Source organism: Globicephala melas, chromosome 17 (assembly GCF_963455315.2).
Source record: "Globicephala melas chromosome 17, mGloMel1.2, whole genome shotgun sequence".
In the NCBI taxonomy this organism is placed as follows: Eukaryota; Metazoa; Chordata; class Mammalia; order Artiodactyla; family Delphinidae; genus Globicephala; species Globicephala melas.
Window position 1 is genome coordinate 13,821,961 of NC_083330.1, and position 22,740 is coordinate 13,844,700.

At 41.2% G+C, this 22,740-nt stretch overlaps 1 protein-coding gene across 1 annotated transcript in view; it reads left to right on the plus strand.

The window, feature by feature from the left end:
• C17H8orf34 (chromosome 17 C8orf34 homolog) overlaps positions 1-22,740 on the plus strand; it is a 344,966-nt gene that overhangs the window by 319,762 nt on the left and 2,464 nt on the right. Inside the window, 1 exon segment of the mRNA XM_060287424.2 lies at positions 8,149-8,208. Coding sequence (XP_060143407.1) covers positions 8,149-8,208 — 60 coding nt within the window.

A 22,740-nucleotide genomic window follows, 5' to 3' on the forward strand; every position in this document is an offset into this window, starting at 1 on the left:
CGGCATTTCTAAATCTACACGCCTATGTCAGAGCTTTTGAAAGCCTCCTATGGACGTATCACTTACTGTATTTTTTTAAAAAAATTTTTGGTAAGCCTTTTGTTTGCCTCAGGAAGCTTCTGTATAAAACTACAGTCCCTGATTGTTTTTGACAAATGTTATATGGACAGGGTATCTCACTGAGTGAGCTCTAATTCAGGTCAAACAAACAAACAAACAGAAAACATTCAAGGAAGGCATTTCCAGGCAGCTTCCATATAGGTCAAATAGTGACAACTCTAGATATTCGGGGAAACTCTAAACCTGTTCTGCCCCCTCTAGTGGATCATAGGCTGTTTGTTTCACAGCTACCATCATTGTGAGAATGCTGATTTTCAAGGCTCGCACAGAGCAGGAGAGAAGGATATTAATACTGGGTAAAATAAAACCCTACATAGTTATTGTTTCTATTGAGATTCAACTGCTTTTCTTTAATAAACGTTCTATGGATTGTTGCAAGCCTTCGATAAATTTCCCAAGTTCGGAAAAAGTTGATTTCAGTGATTCTTGCTCATGTTGTATTCTCATTGCATTTATAGAGGAGCACGTTTTTTGAGATCTCTATACCTGCATTCCACAAGTGCTTCTCCTCCACTATTTTTCTTGATTTTATCAGCCTAGTTTTCTCTTTGTTTGAGGAACGGGAGTATGCTATCTTCATAATAGGTTATAAAATTGGACAATATCTGCTTCTTAAAGTCCTGTCTCATGAGAAGCTATTAAAAACAAATTTGTGGGGCTTCCCTGGTGGCGCAGTGGTTGAGAGTCCACCTGCCGATGCAGGGGGCATAGGTTCGTGCCCCAGTCCGGGAAGATCCCACATGCCGCGGAGCGGCTGGGCCCGTGAGCCATGGCCACTGAGCCTGCGCGTCCGGAGCCTGTGCTCCGCAACAGGAGAGGCCACAACAGTGAGAGGCCCGCGTACCGCAAAAAAAAAAAAAAAAAATTTGTGGTAAAATAAGTTTTGAGAAATTCTACATATCATTGTATTTGAGAGGCTCTCAACTGTAAGACATACCATTGACATCCCTTTGCAAGAGGAACAAGGCAGCTCTGTAATTTTAAGTGAACAGATCAAGTGTAATCAGCATCCTGGCTTCAAATGGGGGAAAATATTGTTCATTGTTGACTTGAAAAAACACTATAGAGTCTCTTCCCAAATATTTACATAGTAAAGTCACTGGGTAGCCTGACAGCGACAAGATCTGCTTGACCTGTGTTTATCCCAGGTATTTTTTTCATATTTACTTAAGTCTTTTTCACAGAATGCCCATTAATGCCTATTTTCTACAATGCCTATAATTTGCAGAGTGCCTATTAACTGCTGGAAGGACAAGTATTCTGGGATTTTAGGAAGTGCTAAACTAATCTAATCCTCTCAACCTCAACTCTTTCAATTTAGTGAAGAAGAAATTGATGCTCTAAGAGATGGTGGGCTTGCCATGTCACCCAGTTAGTAGCAGAGGCGGGAGTAGAACCAAGAGCTCTTCTTTGGATCCGCAATGTTTACCTCCGTTGCCTCATCTTTCACTAACACCTCCCTTCATTTCCCTTTCCAGGGGGTGACGCAGTTTATGCTGTGACTCTTGAGAACCAAAGTGCTTAGAGCAGTAAGTGGGGCTGTGGGAGTCTGCTGTCCACCTAGGATTTGGCCAGGCTTTTCACCTTGCAGAAAAACCTTTGTTCTCCTTAACCAAACATCAGGTCATTTCTTTCCAGGCAGTCTCCCAAGATTTGTATGTGCACAGTGCTTGAGGCAGGGGTGTGAGGGTACCACAGCTGATTATTTACCAGTCCCAAGATAAGGACTAACACCCTATCAAGTGAAGTAGAAGAGGTGGGTAGAGGAGCAGCGGACTGTAGATAACAGAAGGACCAAAGTGAGTTAATAGACAATGATGTCAAAGTGTCAGGCTACGTTATACATGGAATTCCCAAGATTTTAATGGTATTGGGTTGTGGCATCAGAAATACAGACTAGAATGAAACATTTTTAGATTATTGCATTTTGTTTTCATAGAGTGGGAAAATATTAATATTATATTAATACTTATATTAATATAAACATAGTGCCAGATACATAGTATATGCTTGGTAAATATTAGTTAGTTCTAAGTCTTTACTTTTAGGCTAAGCATATATCATATGAAATGGCTGCTATCTATTTTTTAAAAATTAATGACAATATTAATGTATCTTCTGTCCCACAATGACTTTTGTCTCTCACTTACTGTTAGATTTCTGTTTACCATTACTGATGTTATTATTGATGAGGTTGTTCTTACTCCTGCACGGAATTTCTTCCTAGCACTTGCTAGGTTCTCACTTGAATTTACTAATGGACTCATTTTTTTTATTGTGAACACACACTTAATATTCACTTAATATTCTCAGTGGGAGTCTAATTTCCTCTTTTTAGATGCTGTGATGGAGTGGGAAAAAAACTAGGAGTCAGGAGATGCATTTAAGGTCCTATTTCTTCCCTGTGGTCCCCAGGCTAGTAAATTGCAGAGAAAGGGCTGACACTCAGGTGCATCTATAATTGTTCAATTCTCAGATTTTAACTCTCAGAGATACATTAACTACATGGGAATAAAGGAGAATGCTCTCCTCCAAGGTTCTCTGCCAAATACTTTTTGCCTTTTACTTACTAACCAGGAATGATTTATCTTTTCACTTGTGAAGCTACAACTCATTTTTCTGTTTTTCTTAATTATTCTGTGTCTTTTACATTCAACTTGTTGCCTTTAATATGCCTTGACATTGCAGAAGAGAGAAGTGTTTTATAACCCTAATTTGGGGCAAAAAGAGTGACCACGCCCTTGGGTGGGCTCATGGGTGGTATGACTGTCTTATGCAATGCTCTTACATATTACCCCAGGCTGTAAGAGGTCACCTCATATCTACTAACTGGGATACCTGCAGCCATATGATCTTTGATCTCAACCTACCTTATTATTTCATTCTTCTTTTTCTTGCTACTTCAGACTTGTGCTTACTTTTCTCAAACTAAATTTTAAAAAACCAATGAATGAACTATTCCTTCCAGAAGATGCTATATTTCCATTGTCTCCGCTAGGCTGAAAGTTTACTGGCATAATTTCTGAGGAGGTAGTGAAATATTTGTTGTTAGGATCTGGCAAGAAATCCTAGCCTGAAAATAGACACTGTAGCTTAAGCAACTATTTGGGTAGGCATAATAAGGAGGGTATATGAAGATAGACTAGGAGTTCTAAGCACAGAATTTCAAAAATGTGGCATAATAAATCTTTTTCACTGAGAGAATTAGCATATATTCTAATATATATATATATATAATTTAATAATAAATTGGGAAAATTGACACATAGCCTAACATAAATAAAACTACAAAGTCTATTTGGGGGATATATTTAGAATTACAGCATTCAGTTTCTCCTTAAAGCCTACTATGAATAATTGACATTTTAAGGCTTATATAGAAACATATGTATCTCTAAAAAAGGAGAGAATGGAAGAGGACTGACATTTATTACATTTTTGTTGTTATGTGCTATGTAGTATCTCCTTTAATTCTTGTGTCAACTTGATGTGTAGGTGGTATTACTGATTTTACAAACTCAGATTTGTTAAAAACCTCTTCCCAAGGATATATAATTAGTTAGTGCAATTTAATTCTAGCTTAATCCAAAGCCATATGTTCTACTCTGAAATGTCATTGCATTTCTAAAAGCTTAAAAAAGGAGGGAGGGGGAGGGAATGTGTGTATATATAGTATCAAGAAAGAAATTATTTCACTGAGCACTGAAAGAATTTGTATCATAAAGAAAACACGATAAAACATGAAAATAAGAAAAAGTGACATATAAAGAAACAAGCAGTAATACATTTGGGTAGGAAATCTGCTTTTAATATAAACTTCAATTTGATTTACTTATCTTTACACTGTTCTCCAAATTATTATCTAGAGGCAAAGTCATCCAGAAAATTAAAGGCGGCATATATGATAAACAGAAAAATTAAAATTTTGACAGAATAAAATAAATAACATTTAGTAATTACATTAAGCATGTTTTCAATCCCATAGTATGCTATTAAAAATAGAACAACTGTTCAAAGCATGCTGCCAGATTTCTTCAAAATGACTTGTTTTGAAATGTTGACTAAATATCCCGAAACTGTATATCAACTTTAGTATAATTAAACATTCTTCAGACCAAAAACATAGCTTTTTCTATATTCATAAGCATAAATTATACATGACTCCCCTTCATGTTAGTACATAAAGGTTTATCCACTTGTTAACATTTAAAATGATGTTCTGAAAGTTTCTGCTAGTTATATAAGACTTTATAATTTATAAATTGCTTCCACATATTTAATTCCCAAAAATTAAGCTGTTAAGGAAAATTTAGTCTTACTATTCTTATTGTACACTGTAAGTGTTCAACACATATTTACTTAATAAATATTTATACATTCAGTATTTACTTAATAAATATTTACTAAATGAATTGAACGAATGAATGAATGAATGAATGTAGTTCAAACTGGGTAAGTGACTCGAAGATTACTTGAGCAGCGGCCAAGCCTCAGTCTCCTCTTCTGATTATTCAGAGCCCATAATGTCTCTCAAACACATGTACAACAAATGGTTTATTGGTATACACAGCGAAACACGATACATTCAACGACGTTGAATTCGTTCAGTGTGTTGTTCCCCTGTAGTAACGATGGTTCCATCAGAGTTAAAGTGAACATGGTGCATTCACACAGCATTTACATCAGTCCCTGCACATGCATGTGTGATGCACTGCCTCAGGCATTTGTGTTGCCGTTTTGTACTGAATAAACCACTCAGGAAGAAAGAAGAGGGTTCTCATCTGTAAACAAAACTCTTATCTTTATTAAGATCTTATTTATCTAGACTTTATGACTACTCTCTCGTTGCTTGTTCTTTCCCCCACGAAAGCTGCTTCATTTCTTACATTCCCACAATTGTGGGGAATAATGGGCTACCCCCTGTACGGGCAGTCCTGCTTCACTAAGGCTGGACACCTAAGTCAGTTGCCATACAAGAAGGTTATGCCAAAGTTCAGTTCAGAAACTTGAGATCGGTTACTTCTGTCTCTTATTCCTGTTGTCCTTGGCTACTCTGCCTTGCCCCACTGCCTCTATCAAAATAAAATCTTCTCATGTATTTGTATTCTTAACCGCTGTTGACATATTTCCCAGATCTTTCCACTGTGGCCTATGGAACAGGAATTTGATTTGCAAACTGATCATTCTTCAGTGCTACTCAAAGAACACTCTCCATGCCTTTTTTGCCTTATTTGAAATGGTTCCTAGAAGACATTGCTTCCCTTTTAGCCTTCACCAGGGAAAGCTGCTCTTTTCAGTTGCCAAGTGTCAAGCACCATGAGATAACATTAATATTCTACCTGAAATTCTCCTTCTTTTTAGGCTTATGCCATTTGTCCTGTTGTCCTGTGTCTTTCCTTGTCACTATAATCTCATCAGTCCCTGCTGTTTTTTCATGTGGGGTGCTGACATTTGGTTCATTGGTTTCCTCTCTACCACACTCTTAGCATTAGGAAATTTTAACTTTCATCTGGGTTATTTATCCAATGTCCTACCATTACAATTCCTTGGCCCTCTCAAGTCTAGTGCTCTTCTAAGGAAGTGTAATTATTTTTCTCATCAAATGTGAAGTAGCATCCTACTCTAAGATCTTAGATTACTATAATCTACAATCTACCCAAACCTTCTACCTTTCAGATTCTCTATTTCCCACTAAACTCACACTTCAGTCTTCCTTTGGTACCCAGACACTTCACTACTCCTTTTTCTTCAAGTATGCCAGACCACAGCTGGCTTCATGCTTCAACCTAAAGTCCGTGCTACGTAGAACAGTGATGTTCATCTCTTGGGAACTTGTAAGAAATGCAGTTTCCTTGGCCCCATCCGACATCTACTCAGTCAGAAACTCTAATAGTGGACTCCAGCAATCTGTGCTAATTCTTTTTATTTTTGTTTTTCATAAATTTATTTATTTTTTGCTGTGTCAGGTCTTCCCTGCTGCACACGGGCTTTCTCTAGTTATGGCGAGCAGGCGCTATTCTTTGTTGCGGTGCACGAGCTTCTCATTGTGGTGGCTTCTCTTGTTGCAGAGCACAGGCTCTAGGTGCATGGGCTTCAGTAGTTGTGGCTCATGGGCTCAGTAGTTGCGGCTTACTGGCTTTAGAGCACAGGCTCAGTAGTTGTGGCGCACGGGCTTAGTTACTCCATGGCATGTGGGATCTTCCCGGACCAGGGATCAAACCCGTGTCCCCTGCATAGGCAGGCAGATTCTTAACCACTGTGCCACCAGGGAAGTAACAATTTGTTTTAAAAGCCCTCCAGGTGATTCTGATACACTTAAAATTTAAGGGAACCACTAATATAGAGCATTAATTCAACTGCTTTCTTGCCAGAACCTCTAATATCTTTGGGTGGTAAAGGACATTCAAATGTGAATACATCATTATTTTACTCAAAGCCCCTCTATGTGTAAGATTTCTAAAATGTTACCAAGTTCTCCAACTTTACTCAGCATCTACTTTACATATAAAATCACCACCTTGAATCCAAATGTTTTTGTAGTTCCTATTCATCTAAATTTGAATTTTCTAAAACTGTCAAATACCAAATGCTTAATGATACTTCCAAGGGTGTTTCCCTTTATAACTCTCCTCTGTGGAGGACGCTGAGCGATGCTAACTTGCTCAAGGTCATGTGTATGAGAAGGGGTTGAGCCAGAATTTGAACTCAGGTCAATTGGAGTACAAAACCCATGCTTTTATCTCTTGCCTCTAAATTTGGTGAAACAGACATTGCATTGCCATGCCTCTTCACTCTAGCTGAAGCAGTGTTTACCATTGTAGAATTTTTTAAAGTGAGTTATATAAAAATCTCTTATCAAATAACTTTGATAAAGATCAGGTAAAGAAGGTCTCTTTATTATAAGACTTCTAAGAGCCCTTAATATGCTGGTGTGTATTTTGATCCTCCAATAGGCCGATGGTATATTGCTGTTGATCAAGGAACCGTTTGTTTGTGGATCATCTATATTAACAGCTTGTAGGACTAGTGTTCCAAGATCTGCTTTGGAAAACTTGGGCTTAATCTATTCCTTTCTCTTCAAGAAATGTGAAGGTTTATCTCCCTCGATGCCCTTATTTCACTTTCTTTGATCTTCTGTTTTATTTCCCCGCTCTTTTTAACTAGAATACTCATGTCCCCTTGTCCTCCTACGCACTGCTCTTCTGCCTCAGGGATGCATTCAGAGGAATTACATTTAGTGTTTAATATTATGCGCCAAGCATTAAAAATATAGGGTAGGGGCTTCCCTGGTGGCGCGGTGGTTGAGAGTCCGCCTGCCGATGCAGGGGACACGGGTTCGTGCCCCGGTCCGGGAAGATCCCACATGCCACGGAGCGGCTGGGCCCGTGAGCCATGGCCGCTGAGCCTGCGCGTCCGGAGCCTGTGCGCCACAACGGGAGAGGCCACAACAGTGAGAGGCCCACATACCACAAAAAAAAAAAAATATATATATATATATATATATATATGTATATGTATATATATATAGTATACATGTAAATATGCACTACTTCATGCAAATCTCGTAATAATTTTGTGACAATTACGTTAAATTACAAATGTTATAGCATCACAATATGTGACATGTATATATCCAATCCTGAATATTCTGTGTTGTGGTAGCAGTCTGTAGAGCATGACTTTCCTGCCAAACCCATGCTGGACGTAAAAATTATGACTGTGATTTAGATGGGATCTTCCTGCAATCCACGTATATATTCATAACACTATCTGGAGGGGCATTTTGCCCTAGTTTTTATTTAAGATCAGAAAAAGTTTAAATTGAAATGACTGAATTATGAAATGAGAACATACACACTATTAAACAGTTAACTGGTGTGTCATTGCAGTCACTATATACTCTGAATGTAGTTTCGATATTAATTTCAGTTAATCCTCATTAGAAATTGGTCAAACCGCAAGGGAATTGCGTTTGATGGACTTTTTTTCCTGGTCCAGCACATGACCTCTCTTCCTTTCATTGTGCAGGTTCTGCTGATCTTCTTCTTTGTGTTCCATGCTCTTCTTGTCCTGCACTCGTCTACTCTGGTACGTTTGCTCAGGGCACTTAATGTCAATGTCAGGTAATGACGGACACCACTTGCAACTACTTGAAGTTCAGATTTTTTTTAAATACATAGTCCTCGTGACCTATAATGAGAAAAGGATTTTCCTCCAGCTGCTCTGCATGATGTTTTCTCTTTGTTTTTGTGATTTTCATGGATCTCAGGCCCCTCACTGAGTCTGTAGTCTTTTGTGCTGAGGAAGTGGGAAGAGGATTTCAATCCCCTTCTTCCTATAGCAGGAAAATTACTTTTAGATACATGTGAGATGAGAACATATACCCCCCTTTGTGCAGACCATGGACTCTATGACACCGTTAAATATGTCTTAGAGATACAGCATCTCAAAACAATTCCACATCCGTGGACATGAGGTTACTCTATGGGCTGGATATATAAAGATGAACAATTCTCATATCTTCTCTCAAGCATGTTACAGAGGGAAGTAAAGGGTCGAGTGTGCCCTTAGCACTCATAGAACCATAAGATATCAAAATAAGAAAGAATTTGAGAACCATCTACGTCTCTTCCCATCTCACGCTCGTCTCTTCTCTGCAATATCCCCACCAAACAGTTCACTAGCTTCTGTATGGGCACCTTGAGTAATGCGAGTACACCACCGCCTGTGCTCTGCTCTAGTTGCTCAGTGACCCAATCATTTTGTATTAAGAAATCACCTAAAGAAATAATTTCCTCAATGCTGTGTAGTTATCAGAATATTATTATGCTCACTGCACATGTTTTATAATAAAACTTGGAAACTGATTTATAATAAAACTTGGAAAATGTAAAAAATGGAAACAACCTAATGGCCAACAAAAGAGGATTGATTTTAAAAAATTACAGCATCTATATAATGGAATAATGTGCATCTGTTATAAAGAATGAGATATATATTAACTCGATATATATATAGATTTGTACTGATATTAACTGAATCCATCTATCTATATTGATATATACTTTGATGTGGAAACAGTTTTTACAATATTGTTACATAAAAAAGTGAGTCACAAGACAGTATACTAGATACAATTCTTTTTGTTATATATAATGTATAGACACATACACAATCATATACAGATGATTCTTGAACAACGTGGGAGTTAGGGCAACGATTCTCTACATGAAAATCCGCATATAACTTCACAGTCAACCCTCCGTATCTGAGGTTTCACATGTGTGGAGTCAATCAAGCATGGATTGTGTAATACTGTAGTGTGTATTTATGGGGAAAAATCTACATGTAAGTGGACCTGCGCAGTTCAAACCCATCTTGTCCAAGGGTCAACTGTATTTACATCTGCAGAATACTGTCTGGATGGCTAAAAAAAATGTCTTGAAAAGCTATCTGCACCCCCATGTTCATTGCAGCATTATTTACAGTAGCCAAGATACAGAAAAACCTAAGTGTCCATCAATGGATGAATAAATAAATAAAATGTGGTACATACACACACACACACAGTGGAATATTATTTAACCATAAAAAAATAATGAAATCTTGCCATTTGCAACAATATGGACAGAACTTGAGGGCATTATACCAAGTTAAACTACTCAGACAGAGAAAAACAAATACCATATGATCTCATTTATACATGGAATCTAAACAAAACACCAAGCTCATAGATACAGAGAACTGATTGGTGGTTTCCAGAGGCAGGAGGTGGGCAAAATGGATGAAGGTGGTCAAAAGGTACAAGCTTCCAGTTGTGAAATAAATACGTCCTGGGGACGTAATGTACAGCCTGGTGACCAAAAACAAACAAACAAAAAACACGTGAATTTCTGATGTTGTACAAAATGTTTAAAAGCTACTTTAAAAGAAATTACTCTCGTATTTTGCTCCAAAATCTGAATCCTCATAGCTTCCTTCTTTCTAGTTCTGTTTTTTTTGTATCACAAGCAAAAATTGTATCTCTCTTCTACGTAATAACGGTACCATTGCAGGAGCGCAAAGATCATGTGATTCTCTTTCTTAGTCCTTCAAATGTTCTTTGCATGACATACAGGCATATTGCTCTTCAGACTAAGAGATCAAAATGAGTAAATCATTCATGTGGTTTATATTAAATAAAGGCCTCCAGTGAGTCAGGAACTATGCCAGAGAAGGACACATCGCTGTCACAGGTGACAGAAGCTACTAGATGATGAAGTCACACTATAAATATTACTTACATGCAATAATGATGATTATCATTATATAAGCATTAGGTTGAGATAAGTGCATGCAGCAGGGAGATCCTAGCTTGACTACTGGGCACAGGGCCCTGAGAAAGTGATATTTAAGACCTGAAGGAGTAAGTGAGAGAGAGGAGTTGGCAGGGTTGGCTGTGCTCTCCTCCGCGGCTCCGAAGCTTCCCCCCCCACCTACCCTCCCGTCTCTGCCAGTGAAGTTTCCTAGTGTGTGGAAACCTTTCCTCCTTCACAGCTCCCTCCCACTGGTGCAGGTCCCGTCCCTATCCTTTTGTCTCTGTTTTTTCTTTTTTCTCTTGCCCTACCCAGGTACGTGGGGAGTTTCTTGCCTTTTGGGAGTTCTGAGGTCTTCTGCCAGCGTTCAGTAGGTGTTCTGTAGGAGTTGTTCCACGTGTAGATGTATTTCTGATGTATTTGTGGGGAGGAAGGTGATCTCCGCGTCTTACTCCTCCGCCATCTTGAAGCTCCACATAACGTATTCTTGAAGTGTGGACATATCCCCTTGCCATCCTAGTCATATTTTTCTAGGAAAAAATTAATTCTTTCTAATCAAGCTGTATGGACAAGTAGTTCCAGTGCCGAAGTAGGACACATGCAGGCTGACCCACCTTATGCTGCTCTAGTTTTCTCAATTCAGTTTCATAATTCCTTCCAGGGAGTAATTGTGTACATACCTGGCAGGTATTTCTCATTGGCCATATTTGGAGACAAACCAATCTATTTTAACAGCCCAAGATATTTTTGTGCATTATATATGCAAAAATTCTTTTATACAGATACCAGAAGTTGATATAATGGCAGTAAAATATGGTATATAGAGGTGGTACTCTAAGATCAGTGTCACTGTAAAGGTTCAGATGGAGTATAGGAAAGCATTAAAATCCCAGTCTTTCTTTGGAACATGCTGTGCTATAGATCCATCATTAAGCATATCTTCGTCTGTTTTCTTTCTGCCTTACAGGTCTGTGAAGCAGGCAGGAGAAGTTGCAAGTGGTCCTTAAAGAAATGGCATTATTCAAATCCTTATGTATAGTTCTAATTTTATTTACTACGTGTAATCATTTAGAGAATGGTTATTTTTATAATATCAATAATAAACAAGTACTCTTGTAACCAGGGGTGCCTAAGTGTGTAATCAGAGAACACTAACTCTGGCAAAGCATTCTGGGGAGGTCAGGCTGCCTACTGCCTTTCGACATGGTTAATGTCCTGGGTTTAGATTACTTTATACCTAGTTATTAAGATTACTATTTGATACTTTAAAAATTGCCTGATTCAAATAACTTGGCTTAAATTTTTTCTGTATTTTAACTTGTCTAGGGTTTTCTACTTCTTATATTTTTATAATATTTTCTCATTTTTTAGATTAGTAAACATTGTACTTACCCACACGTGCCAAGACAAGCCATTTAGGTCTCTCCAGGAGTTAGCTGTTGGTGTCGTCACCTGCCATATGTGTTTCTGTGCAGCAGCAAGAGGCGTGTTCTCCACCACTGCTGCTTCTTCCTCTGACTATCTTCCCTGTTCTTATCAAAATAAATAATTGATATGTTAATTCAATAAAGCAGATCCTTAAGGAATGAAATGCATGGCCCAAAGCATATGCAATGAAAACTGTTTGACCATTTATCCGACTATTGAACCCAATTAAGGTTATCCATTTTAAATTTGATATATGCTCGCTTTTGGAATGTGTTATGCATTGATGCTAAATGAATGGAACTAAGTAAATTTGTTGAGTATCTTACTGTCTGTTTTATCTTATTTGTCTTAATCTAAGTTTACTTTCTGGACCTTTAAGGCATATGGTTAAATTATAAAACTGCGTGTATAACTGTCAAAGAGACAAACATTAAAGGCCAGAACATGGCTAAAGAATAAACAAAGAAATTCTGATTGTATGAATGAAGTCATAGTCCTAAATCAAGTAATATAATAAATTTTCTTAGTTAACATTTTTGTGTGCATGAGAACTCATGAGACTAATTTTCATCAAAGTTATTGTTTTTTGTGGGTAGAAACAAATTAAAGGCTTAGAAAACAGTATATTTTTAAGCAGAAAAGAGAAAAGTCATGAGAATAAGTTTATGAGACCACAACACGCCTGTATTTAAACATCCTTACCACAAAGAATATCTTCAAAAAAGTTCTGAGAATCCAAATGTTCTCCCTGTTGGGAATAGTCTTTCTTTAAAACATGTCACCCCAATGCCTTCATCTGAGCATTACTTTCCTCCATCACATCCAACCATCACTTGGTCAGTTTTTGTCCTCCTCTTGTCCACAGACCATTTCTTGGAGACAGTCACCCTCCTAACTGCCACATCGACCTCGGGAATCAGATCCACCGGGATGTCAGAGTGTATTTTGCTGAAAATGCTACCACTGGACACGAATTAAGGTGGACAGATTTTAATCAGTGATGAACTGTTGCAATAGAGAAGAGAGTTCAGCATGAACTGAACTCAACTTCGATTTGTACGGAGGTGACCGGATGTTTTAAAGGGAGTGAGGGAGTAGGTATGAGGGATTGCCACTACTTGAGCCAGGTCAAGGGAATGGAAATTTGTAAAAAGCAGGAAGGGGGGGTTGATCCATGTGAAAGTCCTCTGGGTTTGCTAACTGGCACTTATGGAAGTTTGACTTCTATCCTCCCTCAGAGACTGGACAACAGGGGCTCGATCTTCAAGTGTCAGCTGGAACAAACAGTAAATTCTTTTGACAACCTTGTGCTTTCCCAGATAGGAATTTAGGAGATCATTCTCTGGATGCTGCCTTGACTTAGAAACTAGGTTTGTGTTTGTTCAAGTCTTTTAATGTGGGGGTAGGATGAGGTGGATCAAACCAGTTGTACTGAGAGTCTGCAGTTTTTATCGGCCAAGGTTGAGGCCTGGTCAAGAAGAGTGCTCAATAAAAGAGAACGAAATAATGCCATTTGCAGCAACATGGATGCAACTAGAGATTATCATACTAAGTGATAAGCACCATGTGATACTAAGACAAGCACCATATGACATCACTTATATGTGGAATCTAAAATACGACACAAATGAACCCATCTATGAAACAGAAACAGAATCACTGACATGGAGAACAGACTGGTGGTTGCCAAGGGGGAGGGATTTGGGGGAGGGATGGACTGGGAGGCTGGGGTGAGCAGATGTGAGCTTTTCTATATGGAATGGTTAAACAACAAGGTCCTACTGTCTAGCACAGGGAACCCTATACAATATCCTATGATAAACCATCATGGGAAAGAATATAAAAAAAGAATATATGTATAACTGAATCATTTTGCCGTACAGCAGTAGTTAACACAACATTGTAAATCAACTATTCTTCAATTTAAAAAATTAGAAAAATAAAGAAGAGGTCTCAGGGGAGCCAGGCTAGATATATGCTCACTTTCAGAAGGAGAGACTCTTCATCAATGTCAACCGGCAGGTCTCTCTCTCACGCGCGCGCGCACACACACACACACACACACACACCACAATCTTTGCCCACACACACACACCACAATCTTTGCCCTCTTTTTTTTTTTTTGTTTTTCTGCCCTCTCTTCTTTGTCAACTCCAATAACCATTTTCAGAGGCCAAGGGCCAGTAAACAGCTAGAGCCCAGCACAGGAAATTTCTCCAGGTTGCTTTCCTATCTCCTCTTTCAAATGTCACACATGAAATCTGAATCTCTTGGCACTCATCCTGGCTCCCGTTACTCATTTTGTCTCTTTTGTGTTTCTTTTTTTTTTTTTTTTTTTGCAGTATGCGGGCCTCTCACCGTTGTGGCCTCTCCCGTTGCGGAGCACAGGCTCAGCGGCCATGGCTCACGGGCCCAGCCGCTCCGCGGTATGTGGGATCTTCCCGGACCAGGGCACGAACCCGTGTCCCCTCATCGGCAGGCGGACTCTCAACCACTGCACCACCAGGGAAGCCCCCTTTTGTGTTTCTTAACAAACTCCAAAATTATTGGCAGAGGTAGGCTTGAAAACCCCACACAAAAAGGGCTTCTAGAAATATGTTTAGAATGAGGGGAAGATGTTGAGTTCCGTTGGGGACATGTCGAACTCAGACTGGGGACGTAGCCAAGACGTTGAGTGTCATCAACATAAAGATAATCTGAGGTTTCAGAGGTCAGGGCAGTAGATGGCGTCACCCAGTGAGAGTGTGTGCTGCGAGAACAGGGCCTCAGGAACATACACACCCGCACTGAAGGGACTGAAAAAGTGATTTCAAGAGTAAGGATTTTATGTACGCTGGACAGAGTGGGTGGCCCACACACTGCTTCTAGGAAGGAGAAGGTCAAAAGCAATGCACTTTAAGGCCCCCGGTTCCTGTAAGCACAGCTGGATTTCAGGGGAGAGACAAGCATGGGCTCATTTGTGGAACAACCTTTAGTGGTCTCGTTTAAGACTGTAGAAACTTCCTGTGGGTAGCTGGAATAAAAAGCAGCTGTATGGGGGGTGGTGTGTAAGAAACTAGTATCCCTTATTTAGGAAGAAAAACTAAGGCATTACCAATTTGAGGTGTTTTTAGTTAGGGTGTGGAGACATCTACCTTGCAAATTCCTTCTTCTTTGGTTAACAACTAAGGCCTTCGGAAAAGACTTAAGAATGAGTCCTGCTACAACATTTTGATCTTCCTTTTTTTTTTTTTTTTTTTTGGCGGTACGCGGGCCTCTCACTGTTGTGGCCTCTCCCGTTGCGGAGCACAGGCTCCGCACGCGCATGCCCAGCGGCCGTGGCTCACGGGCCCCGCCGCTCCGCGGCATGTGGGATCTTCCCGGACCGGGGCACGAATCCGTGTCCCCTGCATCGGCAGGCGGACTCTCAACCACTGCGCCACCAGGGTAGGCCTGATCTTCCTTTTTTTCTTCAAAGTAATTAAACGTAAGTTTTTAATTGGTTATAAGGAAAATAACCATCGCCTGAAGCTGCTGAACCCGGAGTCTTATAGGGCATTCTTCGGGGGTGGGGCGGTGGAGGAGAGCCTCAATCATTTTCCTCGGTCCTAGGGACAGAGTTGTTCCTTTGCTATAAATCATGTATAAATATTTGTTGGTTTTTCAACTTGCTTTTGGCTCTCTTACCACTATTTTTTTGTCTGTTTGATGGCTTCTTGTCTCTTTTGAGTCTTTGGTGTTTATAGAACCGATCTCCACAAAGCCAGCCTAAGTGGATTTGGGTGTGGGCAGAAGCTATGATTTGACAACTCTTCTCACCATTTTCATCATTTAAGATGTGTCTGAAGATGCCTGAGTGCTCCGTGCAAAATAGCAATAGTAGCGTGCCCCGGTATCTGAAAACTGCAGCCGATAAACAGCAGTTTTCTCTCCCAAACCGCCTCGCCGTGGCAAGGCTGTGAATGACTTCGCAGGGTATATTGCTTCTTGGGGAAAATGGCCACGCGATGGCTTAAAATGGAGGCTCTGAAAGAGCTTGCAGCTGGCCCGGTGGACCTGCAGTTTCCAGCACAGAGCATTACAGCTGTGCCTCGGGGCCCTTTACAAACCACAGGCGTTCGACTGAATGACGGGCCTAAGGTTTTCCACCTGGTTCCTGAGTGAAAGAGGAACTACTGGGCTGGTGGAAATTCTATTACCCTATTTTGCAAAACTTTTTAGGTAAAGAGCGTGGGCATGTACAGGAAAAAATCCTTAGAGCGTAATCAGGATTGTATTATCAGTGGCTTAAATGGAGCTGTGTGGTTCATTGTGGAAAACAAACATGGATATATCTGTAGTACATTATGAGCCAGGTTTTAGCATCTTCCGCATACTTACTGTTTGAACTTGCTGTGAGATATCTTTCTTTGGGTCTGTGATAGAGGTTAGTATTGCTTACCCGATCTGGCTCTCTCCTTTCCTCCCTGGGCATGTGGAAAGATTTCCCAGCCCCTGCAGTTAGGCAGGGTAGTGTGCCTAATTCTGACCAATGGGCCAGCAGTGAAAGTGAATGCAGCATTTCCAGCCCAAGGCATTTAGTAGAGGTGTGAGTTAGCCACACACTCTCTCTCTCTCTCTCTCTCTCTTTCTGCTTCAGTGAGTCTGGATGTTATAAATTGAAACAGCAGAGAACTAAAGGTGTTTGGGTTCCTGACTATGTGCGGAGTTCCTGCTGACCTGTATTAACAGGTAATATGAGTGAAAACTAAATCTTTCTCCAGCCAGGGACGTTAGGGATTTATTTGTTACTACAGCATAGTTTGCCTTATTTTGAATAATGCTAGATCAAATTCTCTCCTTGCAGAAGCTGATGGCTTCAAAATATGCAGTTCTAGGTCATACTAACTTAGGCTCGGTCGACATTCCTGAACTTAGAGCAAGTATGACTGATTATGACCCTTTTAAAGAAACTATACCAGTTAGCTGTACTTTGAGAAAAGTTGGTTGTAACTAGATGCATTCATAATCTAGATTGAAATGTCCATCTAGAATAAGCTTACCTTGACATATTCTAACACATTTTTTTAATGATCTCAAAGAATTTAGCACTTGTATATATCCGTATTCGCAAGACAATCATGTCATTTCATTTAGGATTATATCTCATAAACCCTTCTGTGATCTGGGGTTTAAATGACTTTAGAATGTCAAGATAGGATCAAATTTCACATGGAAAATAAGGGAGCTGGCATCCCAAGGCTATGAGGTTTTTCAAGTAAAGAGGATATTACATTTCCATAGGTAGCTCCAAGCCATAGAACACCAAGTTCGGTGGAACTGATCTCATAATTCCATATGTATTACTGATATGTTTTTAACACCTTACGTTCTATCTTTGGTTTGTTGTATTTGAAAGACAGAATTGTATGCTTTGAAAAACGCTTTTGATACTGACAGATATAATAGTCATCAGAAAATTAAGTTTACGTAGGGGATCTTTGCCAATGATAGCCAGATTTAAACATAGCCTTCATATTATCATAGAAGGAATATTATTATGCCAAAACAGGTATCTGTTGAAGGGAAAAGGCAAGGATAGTGTATTACAGTAATAAGGTCATATGGTTTGTTGTTCAGAAATGCATGTTTGAACAGGTACTGCGCTCTCTGAAGCCATGTAGATTTAGCTGATGGAACTAACCTCTCTGAGTGTCAGCACAATAACAATATTGTTTCTGCTGCTGCTGTGGCTACGATGCTAAGCAGGGTGCTCTGCTGTGCCTTGCGTGCCTCATCTCATTTAATCCTCCCCACAGTTCAGTGAGGCTTAGAGAAGTTTAAGACCACACCTCTGCTATGGCATCAGTGTGGAACAGAGGATCAGTCCCAGTGTGTCTTATTAATCACTAGATGATATCCTAATTTAGTGAGAGGTACTGTCTTTGTCAGTTAGGGCTGCCATACAAAATACCATAGACTGAGTGGCTTAAACAACAGAAATGTATCTTCTCACAGTTCTAGAGGCTGGAAATCCAAGAGCAGTGTGCCAGCCTAGTCTGATTCTGGTGAGGGCTCTTTTCCTGGTTTGTAGATGACCACCTTTTCACTGTCCTGTGAAAGAGAGAGAGAGAGAGTTCTTTCCTCTCTTTGTCTAATTACAACGACACTAAGTCCATCATGGGGACCCCACCTTCATGACCACATCAAAATCTAATAACCTGCCAAAGTCCCCACCTCCAAATACTATCACATTGGAAGGTAAGGCTTCGTCTGACATATGAATTTGGGGGGTACATAAAATTTCAGTCTACATTTAAGAACGTGCTAAACAAATAGTAGCTATTACCATTTTTCATAGTAATGGTATTACTATTATTCATCTTCTTAAGAAATGACCGTAGAAATGTAGTCCTCAGGTTTCTGGATCTTCAGACCTCTGAGGGTCTAACAGTTGGACATGAGCATTTTAACATATATCAGAAAATTAGAATTCAGTTTCAGTGCTACATTTTTCAAAATAACCTGTTTGACTGTGAATCCCCATTGTCATCCGTAGCAGCTAAACTAAGGAAACACCTACGATGGCAGCCTGGATGTCCAATTGAACTCAATAAGGGTCAAGTTGTACTTACTCTTCTGACCCAAGTCATTCTCAAAATCAACTGTACTAGCTAATCACTTGGAAAGATTTTTTTTTAAAACACTCAGGGTTGGGATCCAATCCCAAAGCTATTAACCAGAATATGTAGGGGTGAAGTCCAGGCACGAGTGTTTGTGAATCTCCTCTGCTGATTCGCCCAGGCTGGAAAAGCACCACTACCAGAAGCGCCGTCAGCAGTGATGTAGCTTATTAAAGAGAGTGGAAGACTCGTTTGCTTTTCAAGCAAAAGTTAACCATACCTGTAATCTTCATGAAATAGATTTGTAGTTACACATTTTAAGATGATCTCTTGTTAAATTACTAGTTTTATTAGGAAGGTGTGTTGAGGGCTTGTCATTCTATCGTTTATCTCGTCTAATCTTCAGAGCATCCCTAAGCTCTTGCACTGTGATTGGCCCCATTTTATAGATAAGACAACTGAGCCACCGGGAAGTGTGAGTTAACTCATCTGGGATGACGCGGGAGGTTCCAGGGCAGGTCTATGAGCCTTGGGACTGGGCTCCGCCAGGATGGGAGTGTAAGCCTTCCAGGCTTCGTTACCACTTAATGAAGTTTAGTCATGGAAAGATTGATGGTGGCGATTCTGAAAAATAACCTGAGGATACGCCATGCTGCTCACGGGGGTAACATTTCCAGCACATCCCCCTCCCTTGAATCACGGACAGCCACGAGCAGACACTCTCAGCCATCTTGAAACCGAATCCCCCCGAAACCAAATCCTCCTCTACCGAGTTTGTGATTAACATCTCTATCCAAAACGTTATTCCCTTTCTTGTCCAACACCTGTGCCCTCAAGATTGAGGAGTATCAAAAAGGGGGGATTGAAACCAAGCAAGACTCTGTGGGGCTTTCCCAAGTACAGAAGCCCCGCTGTGTCCCCCGTTTCTTGTTTGTAGGAAAAAGGTTTCCGCCTCCCAGACCTTCCCTGAGTTCCAAAGGGCAGATTCAACCAGTTACGAACTAGGGGAGTGAAGGAAGGCAGGGAGAACGAGTAGTGTAGAGACGGGGCCCAGGCCTGGCTCCTCCTGGGGGATCTGACACACATCTCAGAGTTCTCAGGCCCCCACCCAGGGGGAGGATGGTAACCTCAGGCTGAGCATGAACCTGTGGACCCCAGACGGGCTGGAAGCAGAGGCTGATGATTGAGACTCCTGGAACACCACCCTGTCACCGCACTACCAAACAATCAGAGGAAGGCCACACACCCTGAAGCCCTCCGCCCATACTTTACCTATAAAAACTCTTTCCTGGGAATTCCCTGGCGGTCCAGTGGTTAAGACTCCACTCTTTCATTGCCAAGGGCCCGGGTTCAATCCCCGGTCGGGGAATTAAGATCCCACAGGTTGCACGGCGTGCTCAAAAAAAAGAAAGAAAGAAAAGAAAAGAAAAAAAGGAAAAACTATTTCCTGAACCCATCGGGGAGCTTGGGTCTTTCGAGCGTGAGCCGCCTGTTCTCTCTGCGCAGCCCTGCAATAAACCTTCCTCTGCTCCGAACTCCGACCTTGTGGTTTGTTTGGTCTCACGGTGCACCTGGCACATGAACATGGGTTCGGCAACCATTTGGCTCTGAGAAGCTTCTCTAGGGGTGATTCTAACTCATGATTGTGTCCCCGGGGGTAACCCTGTGTTTGCACGTAGGAGACCCCCTAAAAACTAAATACATGTACAGGAAAAAGAGCCTTGGGTATTTTCCTAAGCTTGGCTCTCCCTTGGGAAAACAATCAAAGAGTTTCACCTCCCTGGAAAGGAAGTCACCTCATCGTCCCACCTTGAAACCCAGCAGCAAGGCTCCTCCAGGCCATACCCTGACTGCTTGTATCGGAAGGACGGATGACAAGAGCAAACAAAAGAATATTCATAATAAGATTAATACTCTGGTTGTTAGTTCAGAATCAACAGCATTAAACCAGAGAGCCGTAACTACAAGGTATAAAGCTGTTTGTCGATGGGGTGAGGTCTCAAATGCCGCACCAAGAAGAGAAGCAGGTTGTGATGTTAAGAAAACTGCTCCAATGGCCATGAACAGATCAGGCCAGCCTGGCACCCTGAACCCTGGGCTTCTGGTGACTGTAAATATTGTAGCTGAAGGCATTTTGCTTTGTAACATATGTTGGAGGGGCTTAAGGTTTTTTTTGATGTGTTCAGTAATAAGAAGAGTACCCATATTGTACTTACCGTGAGACAAACTTTGTATCGAGTGTCTTCCATGCACTGACCCACTTACTTCCTCAAAGCAAATCAATCAGTTAATATCTTCCTCACTTGATGGATGAGGGATTGGAGACTTAATGCTCTAAGTAATCTCTCAAGCCAAGACGTGGTGGAGCCAGGATTTGAACCCCGATTGTCTGATGTGACGATTATATTATCTCCTCTTCCTGAGCACACGGAAGGGCATCGGCGTGGCTACAAAGAGCAAGTGATTGGATGTATGGCGGACCACGGTGTGCCCCCGGTTTTCCCGTCCCCCCTGGGAAGAGCCTCCTCTCCCACTTTTCCCTTTGTTGGATGAGGCTGAGTAGTATGGGATTCAAAGTAAATATTCACAATTGTTCTCTGGTCTTTAGAGAGAGAGTTTCTAATTCTCTTCAATTCTTTAGTTGAGACTTTTGCACAGACTTCACATTTGTGTACCATTCCAGGCAGGCCGAGGTTGTACAGGTATTCAAAAGCAGGCTGTGGATGGAAGGTGTGGTTGGTACCTCCCTGGAAGCCAGCAGGCCAAACTCTTTGCCGCGCAATGAAAGCAAAGGGTTTCCCGTGTGGAGCCAGAGCCAGGCAGCTTTGAGCTCTGGTCAGTCTAGAGAAAGAGAGGACGGCTAGTGCTGGCACACCTCCCAGCTTGGTACCTCATTCCCTGACAGTCCTGCCTGCCTCTGACCAATCACATCTCATTGTTTTCCCTTGAAAATCATGGTAAAATACTTAAGAGTTTTTGTTTCCGTGTAGACGTTAGTGCTGCATTAAAAAGGACGTTTAACTGGGAGAGAGGGGGAATGACTTCCAGAGCGGATACCTGCCATTTCGCTAGTCCCCTGCTCTGGTTGAGCGTCTTTGGCAAAGGCAGAATGAACTCTTAGAATTGCCCCTTGATTCTTTTCTAAAATTGCATTTCAATAGAACAGATCATCTTTAGGGAGAAAAAAAAAAAAAAAAACCCTTGTATGTTCTGATCACAGATGCATGGGAAACACACCAAATTTGCTTTCACTACAAGTTGAAGGTCTTCATCTGCCAAGTCGATTGGTTCCAAAAGCAGGTTCACTGTCGCCTGCCAGCGTTCCTCATATGAGCTGGCAGAAGCCAAGCAACACATTTGTGGCATCGGCTCCGCATCTCTGCATTGGAATCTCGTTTAGTGGAGTGTGAGGGGATGAAAAGGAACAGGGGAGCTTAAGTTGGTCTGAACTACACGACAACACTCGCCATGAAAATCAAACCAGATCCTCGCTGGGGGTCGCCCGTCAAATTCCCTTCCTGTTTTCCTTTTCATGCTCTTTGTTTTGTTTCCCTGATCCTTTGACCGCATGGCTCTCATGGAATCGGAAGTCAGGCAACACCACAGAAGAAAGCGAACCGAGCTTGTGGTGTCCCTGACTGAGCCAGACCCCAGAAACGGTGGAAATACACAGACCAGCGAGGTTTCGAGTGATGTGCGGGCCTCCTCGCTAGGAGCCTTTGCAAGGTTTATGTTTATTATTTCACTCATCTGTCAGCGACATTGATTTTGAGGGTTAACCTTTCTTTTTTCAGAGCCATTAAGTAAACACACTTCCAATAATCCACAAGATCTAGCTTTACAGGGTGTGAAATATTAGACTAATACTTTCCCCTCTAACAGACATTAAAGTTCAGTCATAACCAGTCTGCATTTGAGATTCTTCGTTTGTGAAAGACCCTTAGACTGATGAAGGTCATCGTCAGTGGTGTGGAGGTTAATAATAATCAGCCTGATCTCCCCTAATAAAAGGCTCTGATTTATAGTATATGCCTGTCACGTAGCGTCCTCTCTCTATGGCTCATTTCAAGCACCAGTGTGTCATCACTGACCGCACAGTTGGGAAGAGATGCATGAATAGCTCTCGCCAGGTGCCGTGAGCCACCTTCAGCTCGCCTCTCCGGCTTTGTCTGGAGAGCTGCTGCATGGAGACGCTGGTGCCCTTGGGCCTCTTGATGGGCAAATTGGGAGAAGGGGAAACTGATGACTCCGTGCCACCTACCTACGGAATTGTCTGTGAGATCCCTTACACCTTCTGTGCTTTCTGGGTTAATGCT